Genomic DNA, 16,625 nt, shown 5'->3' with positions numbered 1-16,625 from the left:
ATGCATCGCCAACTGAAGACATGCTGTCCACTTCACAGAACGATATGAACATGCAACTTTAGAAACAAACAGAAAGGAGCTGAACAGAACCGGTCGTAAGAGATCAAAGCTTTGTTTCACAGATCAAATGGGATCCTTGCCTATTTGATTCACCTTCAGTCACATTTGAATAAGACAAAATGATACATTCTTTTCTTATATATATTGTTCACCATTCCAAAGACAAAATTAAAACTTTTAAAACAACACCTGTCCATTTATTGCACACCATTGGTTCACAAAAATATTTTGGGCACTTTGCGTTTCAACAAACAGCAGCATTTCATTATAAAAAAGTTGTTTGAATACAGACACTGAACAGATGAATAGCATGACATACAAATGGAGAATAGAAAACTTTTTTTTTAATTTTGATATTGTGCAACTAGAGTTAATAGGTCCATTTACTAAGGCTAGCCTCTTAAATGCACAACATCATACAGTGTTTTAAGGGGCGAAACAGCAGGACCCCTTTGCTAAATAGCATGGACCACTTCCAATGATTATCTCTTTCTTTTATTATGTGCAATTACTGATTGCCATGGCAAATCCCCAATGAGATAGAGAACATTTGGTCCTGTAAGAAAAAGCATGATTTGTACCCAGATAAAAAGGGCAAAATGGCACAATTTTGAAAAAAGGGTTGATAGGATGGCACAGGCTGACACAAGCGCTTGTTAAGACAGCTCTCAATGAATTTCCAGGATCCGGACAAGCTAAGACTGATCACATCATCTTTACATTTACAATCAACCCTGTATATGAGGTCTTACATCCTGCTGTGAAGATCCTACATGTCGGCTCTTTGTGCCACTTTCAGGGGGTAATGGAAAATAAAAATATTTCATTGGAAGTAAAAAATATCCAATCACAGTCAGTAGCATTCAACTCATGGATTATCACCATGGGTATCATTATCTTCTCAAAATACAGGCACAACGTCCACGGACACAATTACAACCATGTTGGCACTACACAGGTGGTCCAGGAGCTGGAGGTTTGACCCAAAATCAGTATTAAAGAATCAATGAAATTAGTAACATCAACCGCCAAACTGTGTATTCAGTTTAAAGTGAAAGATAAGCTCTTACCTTACACAATATATTTATCATTTATAATGATCAAACTCAGACGTTTTCAAAGTGGGAGTCAGGGGCACCAAACAGTTTCAGGGGAGGCCCAGTGAATGGAAGTGAAAAAATATTACATTAGTTATCAATAAGAGATTACACAGGATAGCTTAAATGTGCATAATCTGGTTAAAGAGATACAGTAGCTTTGGGGTATTTTGCTGTTTTTTCCCATTTTTCCAGAGTCAGAAACTAATAAATGTCTTAGGATAGACCTTTTTTATGTATTTAGTGTTGTCTGTTATGTCAAATAGCAATATCCATCTTAGCTGAATTTGTGAGTATTTATGGAATCAAATAACATGATCATGATCATATAGGCATCCAGTAATTGAGCAAAACTAAGCAAGTACAAAAGTGCTGGTAAGAGGACACCTTTTTCCAAGCTTAGCCTGAGGGAAGACCCACAACCTCGGACTTTGAAAACACCTGATATGAGTCACAGTATTTGCATTCACACATTAGCCTGTTCCTATTGCTTTTAAAGCATTATCACACCATCATCATCTGTGCATTACTTCCTGCTTTCCCGGTTGCACACATACATTATTATAATTTTTTAAATTGTAGTCAGGGACATTTTCACAATGTAGTTTCTGCTTTGAGAGAAACTACTTAGGTAAAGAAAAACAAAAGAGAAAGCTGGTGGTTAATCCACACTTTTGTCTTGGTTTGTCACCCACAAATCACACAAGGATAAACCTAAAAAAAAAGACAATCATGTGGTACCTAGGTGGAACTGTCACTTCAAGAGTCATGCAATACCCTAGAACATCAGCAGTCTACCTGCTGGTAAGTCATGACAGCTGAAATTCGAAATTCACGTTAGATATCAATATTTATAATATGAACTGACTTTAAAAGTGAAAAACCTGCCTTGTGACAAGCGGTCCAAACACCAGCTGGGATAAATGCTACATTACCATGTCTTAGAGCCCATTTGGAAATATAACACTGCAGTTGTGAGAAAACTTTTGAAATGTTTGTCATGTGTTTAGTTGAATTTTTGGAACAGAAGAAGCATCAGTGCTTATCCAGGTTTTTCTTAAGTCTATGTGAGGTTTGATTTTAACAGTGTTTGTTAAAGAAAAAAAAATATAATTGTGATAGGTCAGAAGTATAATATACTGCACAAAAATGTTATGGGAATACTCTGTCAATATAGTTTCAAGTTTTGAATATTTTAAAATGAAATGTACTGTGTTCATACATATAAAAAGAAATGCACATACGCACACCTGACACATCATATTTCACAACACCCAACATACACAGCATTCAAATAGTAAAACTACAGTACAAGCTATTGCAATATAGATAATATTGACATTTAACAGTTTGCCTATAGCGACGGCACTGAAGGAATAACACAGTCTCAGCCCATACAAACTAGCATTATCACTACGGATGAATTACAATGGATTTTTTTTTCATTTAGCTCAGTTTGCACAGACTTGATTTGTCACTGTTGGCAAAGTCAAGACCTCTTCTTCCTCTACACACTGCTTTGTTAAAATGGGAACTCTCAGGCACTTTGCAAAAGTAGGGCAAGGCTTGTACTTAAACCTCAAATTGGCTAAGACAGAAATGACTTTAGCTTGTGCTGCATTCATGTCATATGGGAAAAAAAAAACAACCTTCCTAGAAATTACCTTTAAAAAACACTGTTCACTTGATACGTACTACTTTGAAATTGAGGTATGTTGATGGACTGAACTCAGATTTTATGACCAAGAAGGAAATTACTTCAGGAAAATAATATTACCATTGTAAAGAAAACGTAGAAAATGATCCTTTACTTTTCTGGACTGAGTTAGGAGTAAAACGTTTGTGGAAAAACATCAAAGCAACTGAAGTCTTCAGAAAACTTCAGTCACGGCTTCCTGATGGCTTCACATGATGAGGTTTAAACATGTGCCCATGTCCAAGTTGTCCCTTTAAACGTCCAAGGCGTATCAACAGGTAATTCCCATATGACATGACTGCAGTATAAGACATGATGGGCAAGTAGAAGGCTTGAATCACTCTATGGTAATGGAAGCCAGCTCCTTGGCCTGGGCATGCTGCTGCTGCTGATCTTCTTCAAGCACCTCTGGGGAACTACCTCCTACACTGTTGTCCAGCTTGGTCTCCTCTGTCATAACTGCAGTCTCATCAGCGTCCATCTTGAGGGAGGCTGGGGCTTCCAGGGGTTCGGGTGAAAGGAAGCCGGAGGAATTGTCGCAATTCTGGGTAGAGGAGGAGACCTGGGAGATGACGGGCAACTGGACTGAGGAGGAGGATGAGGCCGCAGTGGTGGTGGAGGTGGAGGTGCTACCCGGGTACACGGGGTGATGTTGGGATTCCTCTAGCTCATACTGGACTCCCAGCGCCTCCTCCTCCTCCTGTACCTGGCTCAGGTAGTCGGGCACGAGGAAATCACTGCAAAGATGAAGAGAATGAGAGGAGTTCAATGTCATTTCAGTTGCTATCTTGACACAAATGTTTAAACTGTGTTGACAATTTAAAAGATGTTATATTATCTAATTTTCACTACTGTACATTTTTCATAAATACACATGCTTCAGGTTAAGAACACCTGTTTTTGTGTTGTCTTTGTCAAAAAAACTGAACTAACCGAACTGACAAATGCAGTATGGTTTATCTGGACGACCAAAAAAAGAGTAAAAATCACAGTAATTATTGATTGCGACATCCAATCAGGGAGTTGTTCAACCAGACTGAAGTTAAAGCTCGAACAATTAGGCAATTTATTGGTCAGTTCATCATTGGTCACCCCCCCCTCCCCCCAAAAAAACGAAAATTATTTTCAATTTTAGCTGTTTAACATCGACTTCCAGCTTCTCAACTGTGACAATCTGCTGCTTGTCTTTGTCTTAAATGATTAGATGATGTTTTGGGCTGTTGAAGTTTGGTACATACTTAGTACAGGTACATTAAATTACACTATATCCAGAGAATTTATTACATGCATATTAGAGACCAATCAAGTTAACTGTTGGCTGATATTGGCCTATCACAGATATATGGTATCAGCATGTATGTTGGACAAAGTTTATTTATATCTTGCCTCCATTACAAGTCTTCGTCACAGGTGTTTAATAAATAATAAATACATCTAAGCGATGACTGCGATAGATAAAAATATGTTAATGTATATATTCAGCATATATAATAAGATTATAACCTGATATATTGACATCAGATTTTTTTTAACCCCTTAGTATTACTATAGCAATATTAGGAGGTAATCAGTATATCGGGCCGAGAAATCCAGCATCAGTTGGGCTGCAGTACGTATTATTTACACTAAAGTACACCTGTATGATATACACAGATTTACTAGTCAAATAACAGAGTTTACTCAGAAATCTCAAGGTGAATTGGGAGCAACTTTTGTGTGTGTAATTAGTGTGTTAAGGTGCATATTTCCTTCATATTCTGTCAACATATTTAGCGACAAGAGGACAAGCCTGTTTAGTGTACACAGATGTACAAAAATGTGTGCAAGTCAACACCAAGTTGAGTGTTGCATCAACTCTCAGTCTGGATTGGTCCTACTTGCTCTTCATGTGTTAAAACCCTACACAATTACATTTGGATTCCTGCGACAGAGGCCCTTTCAAATATGTGAGTGCACAGTGTGACTGTAAACTAGATTTAGAGTTCACATCCACTATCAAACAGTAGGAATTAGAGCTCAGTATCCAAAATAAATAGTTAAGGTCGAGTGTAACTGTCCTCTGTGGCACAGATGAATCTGACGAACTGCTCTGCAAATTCAGCAAGTTGGAAAAAAAACACAGAATAGTTAACATATCTTTTTATGTGAAGACTGAGGATGGGAGTTAAGAGTCTTGACTGGATTGCCAGAGAATTTTCCACACTATTATGATCTCAGGCGTAGACCTTCTACTATAAAACCTTTGAGGAGTCTATGGCCCATTTGAGTCCCGTCGACCTGTGAGGGCTTGAGTTGATTAAGAAGTGGAAAAGTCTGGGAAATAAAAACACTCCTCAACTTTACTAAGACACTGTGTTCTGACTTTCATACGGTTTTGTGGGCTGAGCTGCTGATAAAAACAAACAACCCACTCTATTTGGTTAAAGAAAACTCATTCATATAGAAACAAATAGAGATGACAAAATGATTTAAGTTGTGTTTTGCAACTATTGTATGACCAAACGTTTGAGTACACATTCAAGGTGAAGCAGACTCTTTCATTGCTGGGGTATAAAATGAGTAGTTTAAACACCAAGGTATCTAAGGTGTTTTTGAACACTGTACAGTTGGAATCTAATATCTGTATTCAGAAAATAAAAACTTAATTTGTACACTTGATAACCCACTTTACATCTCATGGAATTTTGTCAGTAAACACAGCCGACAAACTTATCTGTATCTGCCGCTGCCTCCTCCTCTTAATGATGAATGTTAAAGGAATAGTACAACATTTGGGAAATAAGATTATTCAGTTACAGGAGTTACAGGAGAAGATTGCTACCACTCTAAGGTCTGTAAGGTAAATGTGAAGCTACTGCCAGCAGTAGGTTAGCTTAGCTTAGCATTGAAAAGCTGGTCCCAGCCAACAAGTAGTTCCAGCTCAGAGACTCTTTTTTTTTCCCCACACTGCCTTTTCTGTGTAGATTAAACAATAAACATGTTCACTGATGTCCTTTAATGGTGTAGGTAAGCATATTTTGTTCACATTTCCAGTCTTTATTCTAACCTAAGATAATCAGCTGCTGGCTCCAGTCGCATATTTGCAGAACAAAATGAGCAGCACGGATCTTCCCATCAAACTCCTGAGAAGAAAATGAATACTTTCCAAAATGTCAAGCTATTCTTTTAAACAAGAAATGCAGTCAAATACTTCAGGTACACTTGATCTAAGCGTTCAAATCAACTGCAGTCATCTCAAAAACAATAATTCTACACAACCAGTCATTAAAGGAAAAATGATCAAATGAACCTCAGGTATTAGAATCTAAAGTTATTTTCTGATCCAGGTGAGATCTGAGTAAATGAGGGGGGTCAGCGCCCCCGGACTCCTCACCTGCTCTGGAAGTAGTTTGCTAGTTCGGATGCCTCATGGTTCAGACTCCTCAGGTGTACAATTAAATTGCCAGAGTTGGTGAACATGGCCCCGCACGTTTTGCACTCGTAAATCCGCGGCTTGCGGATTATGTGTCGGGAGACCCTCATGTGGTGCTTATATTCACCGAAGGACGTGAATGTGGCGCTACAAATCTGGCACCGGAAACAGCGTTTACCTTCGTGCTTCAGCCGATGCATCTTTAGGGAGTAGGCCCGTGTGAACTTTTTCCCACAGCGGTCACACTGGAAAGGCTTAATGCCTGGGGAAGAAGAAACACCCAGAGTTCAGCTGATCTGTACTGTTCCATCACACAAGTGTTAGTATCTTTGTGTGGGTGAAGGAAGGGGGTTAGTGGCTGCATTTTGCCACAAAGTCACTCTTTCCAAATCACAGTTTCCATTCTTTGAATATTGATCTTTAAAAAGTTTAGCTTCTAGAAATTGTTTCAAGACAAAATACACATTTACATCTTCTGTAGATGTGTAACTATGTTTTTTTTTTTTTTTTGTCCCTGACCGTTCAGTGCAGGTTGTACTGTTTGGTATTCTATTTCCTCAGTTCAGTATATTATGTGACCCAAATTTATAGAGCAGAAATTGTAGAGTGCAAGTTTTATCCACAATGATTTGGCATTGCACCAGTTGTTGTCTATCAGCTAGAGCAAGCAAGTGGGCTTAGCCTGTTTAGCCATGTTAGTCAAACTCATGTCATGTTGTTGCAATCTCAATGGCAAACACAAATGAGAGACCAGAGCTGCAGGATCATTTAGATCCAAAATTAGTGGATCAGATGAAAACTGCCGACACTGTTCAACTGAAGTCTGGAAACACGTTCAGTCATTTAATCACTCAAATGTGTTCAAAAGAACAGAACAATGAATGAACAGGATGGCACAAAAACTGTTTTGCAAGTAATGATAAAAAATGTTATTTTGCGTACTGTTACTCCCTGGCGTTTGAGGATGTGAGCAAACTCCAACTATGTATTGTGCATTCTTTGTCATTATTTTAAACTACTAATAAACAGAACAATTTATGTAGCAAGAAAAAAATTAACTTAGACCAAGTTGATTTCTGATTAGCCTGGCAATGCAAATGGGGGGAATAAAAAGTAGTGTTGAACATTTTACTCCTCCTTTCCACAGTGCTGCATCAGCTAAACAGCTGCTAGTACAGCTGAGTGGTGCTGTACCAGCAGTAATTTCACACACAAATACTCAACATAAAATCTTATAGTTTTCCAACATTTTTTTCTTTAGGTTTAGTAAATTGTAGATCCATTTATCTACCTATCTGTCTTTCTTTCTTTCTGACCTTTCTTGTCTGGTTGCTGGGATCGGGCAAAAAGCCAAGTGTCAATAAAATGGTGGTTCCGCCATTCATACCGGACCAAAGAAAAACAAAACAGTTACTGGGAACTGAGAGTAGCTGAGCAACATTTAATTTCCCACATGTAGGCCTATGCTACTACCAGACTTTGAAAAGTTGGCTAAGAGTACGTAGATTGTATGGGCTTGTATTTTGCTCTGATGTGCACTACCCCCCTGGCACAAACAAACCGGTTTGTATCTTACTACAGATTCCAGTCAAGAGCTGGAGTCTGTTGATTTACCTGCTTCATGCTTACTTTTAACTGAGCAAATATTCACTAAAATTGATAACTGCTGTATTAATGTAAAGAATGGATTACAACTGATTCCACGCACAGGGTTGCTTCTGCTTTTTTTGCATACTCCATAATTCATACTGATTTCTCAAGTTTCTTCAATTTAACACTCGGGTTTTTCTAAATTTTGGACTCATTGCCATCACAGCTTGTTAACTGAAGGCCAGTATTTCTTAAGGTCATTTACTATACTACCTGACAGAGAAATGGGTGTCTCTTCTGCAATGGATTTCTCAATATATGAATGTTGAGTACAGCTTTAAAATACTGAGTCTAGAAAGAAGCCTAGAAGTGAAAATAAAATGCGATGTTTAATATGGACTGGAATATTGCCTCTGTCAAACTTAACTGTAACTAATTTGTAAGTATATTCACATTTTAATAATAATAACGATGAATAACGCATCAATAATACACAAAATGGCCCATAAGAAATGAAGATACATATATCCAAAAGTTTTAATTTTGTTCCCTTTCCATGCCAGGGAATTTACACGGCACCGTTTTACAATGTCACTAAACATTTCAAATGCAAAATTAATCCAACAGTATTGTAATACACTAAATAGACAAAAGGGGTTTCAGGGGTTGGGCTGGACCCCTTACTTCCAATGATGGGAAATCTTAATACTTCAGCATACCAAGACATTTTGGACAATGCTATGCTTCCAACTTGGCAACAGTTTGGGGAAGGCCCTTTTCTATTCCAGCATGACTGCAGTGCACAAAGCAAAGTCCATAAAGACATGGTTGGATGAGTTTGGTGTGGAAGAACTTGACTGGCCCACACAGAGTCCTGACCTCAACCCCATCCAACACCTTTGGGATGAACTGGAACAGAGATTGTGAGTCAGGAGTTTTAGTCCAAAATCAGTGTCTGACCTCACAAATGCTCTACTGGATGAATGGGCTGAATTTCCCACAGAAATACTTTAAAATCCAAAAGAGCCGAAGCCGTCATACCTTGGGACGGGGTTGTGTGGGGGGTGTGCGGGGGTGGAACGGATGGACGGGATGGGACTCTACATTAATGTCTATCTATTTAGAATACAGTGTAAAGGTCAGATGTCCCAATACTTTTGCCTATGTATGAATAACGGACACTGATATGGTAATTTCAATTTCCATGTGATCTAAAAATAACTGAGCACAAACATCCAAAACATCCTCTCACAGGTATACTTTCAAAATTTATACACTGTCTACAAATGGTTTTCAACCTCTTGGAGATTTTATTTTCTCCTTTTACTTTTATAAAACATTGACTTTATTGTCTTTATTGCCAATTCCATAACAAATTTATCAAAATAAATTCAAAGACACAACTCCAAAAAACCTTTACTATGGGGGAAAAAAAGTTGCAGCAAGCCTTCTGTATCTCTAGAGGGAGATGTATGAAGTCTGAATTAATGTCCTTAAGTGACGTCACTTGAGTCAGCGTCAGCTGGGACTACAAGGAAAAGGAATGTCCTTCAAATCCCTCAATGTTATATGTGTGATGCTTGGAGCACTCACATCTCTGTGTATAAGGAGGGCACTATAATTTCTAAAATGACAGGAGACACAGACGGAATCACGGAGTTAAATGGATATTACCATTTTCATGATTAACTGATTGTTTAGCCTATAAAACTTCTGAAACTTAAACGCTCATCACAATTACATCACAAGTGATATTGGTCTTCAAATTTCTTCTTTTATACAACCAATAGTCCAAAACCCGAGCTATCATAAATTACAAAAAAGCAGCAAATGCTCACATTTTAAATTCTGGATCTAGCAATTTGTTTTTTACATTGTTGTCTAAAAATTGACCAACAATGGAATCAACTATCAAAATAGGTGTCAACTAATTTTCTTTCAATCAACTAATGGATTATTCAACTATCCACTGTAGCTCTAAGACACACAATGATACACACAAACACACACCAACACATACAGTCATGTCAAAGAGGCCCAAAGAGATGGCCAAGGCATCCAAACAACTGAGGAATTTGACACGAACAGCTAAGTTTAAGGTAGAGCAATATTCAAATTACTTTATAATCAAGCTTGTAACATTTTATTTTACAAAAATTGAATATTTTTTTGATAACCGTTTTAAGGCTCTTCCTGAGCTATTAAGAAATGTGCAATGTTGTGATATTTATTAAATCTTGATATTTTCTTGGGAAATTATTGAAATATTATTCATCCACAAGACATGACACTCTTTCTTACGACTAAATGTGCTTACATCGTACAAATAAATTGTACAACACAGAATTTATGAAAAAATAAAACGGAATATGAAGAAATTAAAATGGTTTTCATAGGGCTCTGTATCGGCCAATTGTTTTTAGAACTTGCATTAAACCTGTCTGACGATCAACCACTCTGACATCTGAGTCTGCATTTCTGTTTATTAGTGTGAAAAAAGCTTAATTACATCAATGAATCAATGTAGTAACACACAACACAATATGAAAAAGTAGTTGGGGCGAGGGTGGGTCAATGAATACTTTACGCACTGCTTATGAAACAATTTGTTTCATCCCAAAGTTTCCCAGGGTCAACACTAGAAGCTTAATATGAAGTTTTCATTTTTCCCATTTGACATACCGGAGTGTATGAGCATATGCTGCTTCAGGTTTTGAATGCGCGTGAATCTGACTCCGCAGGTTGGACATTGGAAGGGCCTGTCGGGGCCATTGGTGCCAGGCCTGGCTGAGGGGCTGATATAGAGATGGTATGGGTACTGAATACCTTCTAACCTGAAACACAAAGAGAGGAAACATCAGCCTGATATTCAAGCTCATATGTGCTCTTACTCATATTGGAAAATGTACTGTCCCTAGAAGAAAACATCACGCTGTCATGATGTCTTCACGTAGGCCCATGATTATAAGAAAATAGCTTGAGAGGAAAAGGGCTCACTTAAATTATGTCAAGGGACAGATCAAAAACAATCTTGTAAAACATTTGTGTAAAACTGAGTTCTTACTGATGATGGTGATACGCGTCAGACTGTCTAGTAATCGACATTCATAGATTTCCAGTTGCACGTAAATTTTATCACACATTTGTGGTTTGACGTTTCTTGTAGTCCTTCATATTACAGTACATCATGCCTGACATTTCACATGACATCTAATTTTGTTATCTAAACAGGTGTTGTCCAGACATGCAGTCATGAGGTTTATGTCTATATATTCTTTACTTCTTATGACTTTCACCACTACAAGTTTTAACAAACCATAATACCTTTCATCATCTTCTGCATGTCCTCCGGCGTTAGAGGTGCTCTGCATTGACGGTAAACCCTCAGACACTCCCTCATCCATCGACCCTGGGAAAGGGAAGAATAAGAATTACTCATATGGTAGCTGACTACATAATAAAGTCTAAAGCATGTCATTTTAGATGGGGTTAAAGTAACACACTGTAGCTCTTTGAGGGTTAATCCCTTATTTACAGATTGTTGCCGCTGGATTACAATTCACTGTTATACTGAATAGTTTAGGAAAAAATGAAGAGTGCTTCCACTTTCTTTTATTTATAAAAGGACATATTTTATCACCTGTAGCCAGTTAGCTTATGTTAAAACTGCACAAGTCCCTGTTTTATTATGACTGCAGTTTTTTTGTTTGAAACTAGTAACCTGTAGGCTCTCAAATATGGCAACACACATGGTGTCATGCTAAAAGACAGAGACTAAATCTTGCACATTTATGGCAGAGTAAAACTAGTCAGTGCTTTTACTACTTCTAAAAATCTAATTCATGGTGTTCTAACAATTAACGGTGATTTAACATGCTTAGATTGTTAGATGCTTACACTTTGACAAGCAACACAGTGTTTAAACTGAATCTTTATAGTATAGAATTTTGTAGGCAAGTATCTAACACAATCAAAACGCTATTGATGGAATAGAAAAACCAAGAAGAGTGCAGAACAAAGCTGTTATTATACTCAACTCTGAAATACCATAATCTTAGCCCCCACATACATAGTGAACATACATTTTTCTAATGTAACCTGTTAACCCAAAATATAAAGGTAGTTAGCCAATATGGCACGTCCCTTTCCTCTGGAGGGTTGCTATACCTTACTAATGTAAGTAGTGATGGTTTAACGGTGTGCGTATTCATTTTGAACCGTTCGCTTCAGAACATTCAGTATTTCACATCCTTGGTCTGTGCTACAGCAATAACTAGTGCTATAGGAATGTAGATCACAGCGGATATGCAACCACACTCTAAACAATACAGAAATTAAATATGTGGTCAAAGTGCTTGAGCAGACCTACCATTTGGCTAGCAATACAATGTGTAAAATGTGTAGGCAGTAAGCTTGTTAGCTGGACATTATAATGTTTACAGCTTCCATTAGAGTATATAAACAGTATTTACTTCATTTCTTACATTAGGGTGCTTGTAATCTTTGTTTTGGAAAGGCTAAAAAAGGCATAACCCTAAAAACTCTTTATATAAGGAGTACTGCTCATACTAAATCCACAGATTAAGACATCTGTAGTGCCATGCTACTGTTGCTAAGTCATGAGTGGAGAAAGTATAGTCAATTCTAAATGTTATGGATCAGTTACACAAGGAGAATAGCACCACCTATAGAGGAAGACTGTGGACTGATGAGGAGCTCTTCCTGGACCTGTTCACTCCCTGGTACCGTCTGCTGGTCACTAAGTGAACTCTGGGAGGCACTGACCGGCTGCGAGGACGCCTCCTGGACCTCCTCATCACTGAGACGCTCTACCTTCACCCTCACGTCTTCCTCCTCTGCTGCCACTGGTGACGACACCACTTTGGAGCTCTCACATGTTAGGAAGTCACTGAGCCGCCGGCCAACTACCACCTCAGAGGTCCCTGGGGTGCCCTGCTCTAAACAACGTGGACTCTCTGGGAGCTTTGATTTCTCTGAGTGGAACCTCCGGTCAATACCAAATGGGAAAGTCCATGGGAAGGCCAGGGAGGACTCCACAGGCTGGGCTGTGCTGTCTGAGAATGAAGGGGATGGGTTGGGGATTTGGGGGGAGGTGGTGACCATCTGTGTAGTGCATTTAAGTGGGCTCTCAGGTGATGCCATCGTTACAAAGCTTTTGCGTTTCCGTCGCGATTCGCGGCATATAGGAACATTTCTTTCCATCACGCTGCAGTCAGATGAAACGGGTGACACACTACCATCCAATGGCGTCATGGCACAATTTGAAGAAGCACTCTCTGGTGCTGATTCATGCGGTTTATCTACCGTCATGTTGTTGTTGTTGTTGTTGTTGTTGTTACCCGGAGTCCACAGAATACTGGACTTCATAAACTCCGAACATGTACTAGCCACAGCAAACATCTGCATGTAACTTGCAGCTGCCAGAACGTCGATGATGTTCTCTGTGCTAATGGACAGGGTAGACGTGTAGGCATATTCCAGCAGAGGAGCAAAGCCACTAACGGTCACATGATGAAGATCCAACACAAACTTGTCCTCCTCCTCTGGCCGGCCCACCAGTTTGGAGCGGAAGAATTCACTACAGCAGGCCAGGACCACTTTGTGGGCCAGGAAGAGCTTGTCTTGGACCCGGATGGTGACATCACATAAGTGACCCTCGTTACGTAAAGCGTTGAGCTTTTCCAGCATCTCCTGGCTGTGGGAGGTTGAACTATGGGTGAAGGTTTTGACCCCCATACTGGAGTCAGTTTCTTACTGTGTACAGGAAATGCGTCCTGCAGAGAGATGGGGAGGGGGGGGGAAAGGGTTCAGTTTTTAAAAGCTAAACCACATCTCAGGAGTTCATGTCAGGCAAAAAATAAAGAAATTAGACCAATGTAAATATTTTTTTTCTAGGCTTTGCTATACTTGTACGCAAAGTATTTTGAACCATTACTGGTTGCATATAGCAATGATAATGTATCTAAGGATTATGTAACTAAACAAAATCCACCATAGCATTTAAAGAATAAAGGGTGAAATAACAGATGTCATGGTGGGTTTTCCATAAACCACTGAATTAGAAATAAGTAAATACCAAGACAAAATAAGATGTCATGATGCCATGATAAAGACAAGATGAAAAACAGCAAGTGCATTATGGAAGGCAGTGGGCGCAGGTAGAGAGAAATACTAAGGTGCTTTGTGAGGGGAAGGCAAGGTAAGGGGGGGTGAAAGCAGGGTAAGGAGTACAGAGGACAAAATGCCAAGTTATGTAACAACAATCAAAGCAGATGCGCAGCGATGCGAGCCAGACCCATGTGGAGGCCAGTGCACTACAGGATGCTCAGCAGCTGTCTGCAAGACATGTGGATTCTCTGAGGCATGAGATTTTCCATCAAACAAAAGCTCAAGTAAAGGGGCTCTCGCAGGGAGAGCACGCTCCCCTTTACACACACACACACACACACACACAGACCAAAGGAAAAAACTCTTGGGCTATGTTGGTCCAGTAAAGGCAAAGTGAATTATAGATCTGGGTTTTGAAGGTGTGACAAGATAGTGCCCAGGCTCTACCATCAACCAGGGCAACAAGAAAAGACCTTCAATTCCATCATGGTGTTTTCTCAAGGCAAAAATGTCTCCTGTAGAATTATTTAGCTATACAAGCTCTTCCTGACAATAAAAGTCATGCTCATAGAAACTATATGACAATGAAAGAGCACCGACGCGTACAAATTTAATGTGATCTGATTATTTGAAATATCAAAAATAATTATATCTTTAAAAAAGCACACATAAAAACATCTACAAAAGCATCAGGGCTGCAATGTGAAACTGTTCTGAGGACAAAGGAAAGAAAAAAACTTTTGCATGATCTTCTTTTCGTTGATCGAATGCTTAAGTTTAAGAGAACTGATGTCAAAAGGGTCATGTGGTGGCTCAAATATACATCGCCGATTCAATTTCTGTCCCATTTGCCTCGTTGTAAAGCTGTAAAGCAACAGTTTGAATAGAAGAAAATGATTCCGTGACTGCGCTATGATGTGATGATATATCCACCAAGAAAAATAATGTGCTCTTTCTGATTCACTTCACTTCACCTTGTGTACCAATTCTCCACAAAAAAATATTTGTGATGGCGATAGGGCAGAGGAGGCGTAGCCTTCAACCTGGTACTTTTACTGTGTTTACATCACGTACTAACGACACAAGGGGCTGAAACAGATTGCAGAATGCTAACAGTTGAAGTAGACATCAAAGGCAGAAAGACTATGTATGCAAGGCAAGCGGGCTAAGTACCTGGATGTTGAGCAAACATGTTTACAACAACAATCACAGTTTAGCAAACACTAGCTAACAGTATAAAACTGATACGTCAAGTCGACCACAACATGACAAGCACATCCAGTCAAAATAGTGCTGTCAAAATAAAGTGACTACACTGAAATATATTTTGTTCGTTAAAACCAAGATGTTTCGGCACTGAGCTGCATGAAGACATATTATCATACTTAGAACTCTATGTGAATATATACATTTAAATTTAACTATTACCAAAAATATGCGTGGTGTTAAAATGAAAAACTTTCAAGTTACTCACCCTTTGTTGTTACTAGATATTGACTGATGCTATATAATAGTGTTCGCGTATTACAGTGCAGTTTGCCCCTATCTACTGACACATACATTCAACCATTACAATATACAAAACAGAAACTTTTTCATAAACAAGTCATCTAATTCATCCAGTTTATTTTGAAGCCATATTAGTCAAATTTCCGGTTTGACCGTGGATAACCCCGAGTACATCGACGTAGCTGCTGCACATAAGCTAACTACCGTTAGCTACCAAGCTAGCGCTAGCCGAAACAATTTAGCGCTACTAGTTGGCTTCTTCTCCTTTATCAGTGAGCAGACAACAGTGTAGCTGAATTAAAGTGTACACAGCGGTGTAACCGCTGTCAGACAGACAGTGTAAAAGGAACTTACCTTCTGGGGTGAGGCCCCTGATAACGGCTGGGCCTCGGGATGCAAAGAGCTCAGCTGACAAAAAGCAGCGATAGTCGGAGACAGCGGTGCGCCCTGCCGCTTCACTCCGATCACTCACATTCCCCGCGCTTCTCAGGCAGTTGTCAGCCTGCCAGCCGCCAAAACCCTCACTTAATCTCACGTTCACATGAATTCACATCACAACAAACTGAAGTTAAAAGTTTTGAGGTTCTGTTTTCATTCCTTTGTGCTCCCCGCTGTCCCTTCTGCGTTGTATTTGTATCCCCACAATGCAACGCGCATCTCTAACGGTATCAGGAAGTCTCACATTTAGCAACATGTACAGCACAACTCTGGTCAGCAATTCCCATTGTTTATATTAATTCACATGCAGTTTATGTGGTAGTCTGAAGGTCTGTTAATCTAACCGTAACGTGCACAAATCTGTATAAAATATTTAAAAAATAGTCTAATATTGTTTACTTTTACCTTTTATTTACTTTTATCTTGTTATTTACTCTTACTTTTTCACACTCGAAAATCTATTTTATTTTCTAATTGAATCTATATTATCCTGTATTTGGTGTATTATGACAATTTACTGTAGAAGTAGTCACGTTACCTAATAAAATAGATATCTTGATTTTTATCTATTTTTGGAATGTCTTCCTCTTTCTGTACCTGTAAAATAAATAACTCACAAAAAAGTTTCAAGTTATTTGTTCACATGATTTTGTGAAGTTTTAGCTGCTATTTTTATAATTTTTAATGTCAGACA

The 16,625-nt window shown here is 38.8% G+C and overlaps 1 protein-coding gene across 2 annotated transcripts; it reads right to left on the bottom strand.

The window, feature by feature from the left end:
* Nucleotides 1–232: 232 nt before the first annotated feature.
* zbtb44 (zinc finger and BTB domain containing 44) lies at nucleotides 233–16,170 on the bottom strand. 2 transcript variants are annotated; one of them, XM_046388382.1, is made up of 6 exons: nucleotides 15,848–16,170; nucleotides 12,541–13,650; nucleotides 11,180–11,264; nucleotides 10,538–10,689; nucleotides 6,227–6,527; nucleotides 233–3,590 (listed from the first exon to the last, which is right to left on the bottom strand). In XM_046388382.1, exons 2-6 carry the CDS (start codon nucleotides 13,610–13,612, stop codon nucleotides 3,191–3,193), a joined length of 2,010 nt encoding a protein of 669 aa, XP_046244338.1. In that variant the 5' UTR covers nucleotides 13,613–13,650; nucleotides 15,848–16,170; the 3' UTR covers nucleotides 233–3,190. The 2 variants fall into 2 exon arrangements, with proteins under 2 accessions (XP_046244338.1, XP_046244339.1); XM_046388383.1 differs by having other exon boundaries at nucleotides 3,420–3,590; nucleotides 6,444–6,527; nucleotides 15,848–16,169.
* Nucleotides 16,171–16,625: the final 455 nt, after the last annotated feature.

This window comes from Scatophagus argus, chromosome 5, assembly GCF_020382885.2.
Source record: "Scatophagus argus isolate fScaArg1 chromosome 5, fScaArg1.pri, whole genome shotgun sequence".
Lineage (NCBI taxonomy): Eukaryota > Metazoa > Chordata > Actinopteri > Scatophagidae > Scatophagus > Scatophagus argus.
The sequence above is the reverse complement of the archived record's forward strand: the minus strand, read 5'-3'. Positions and strand labels throughout refer to the sequence as shown.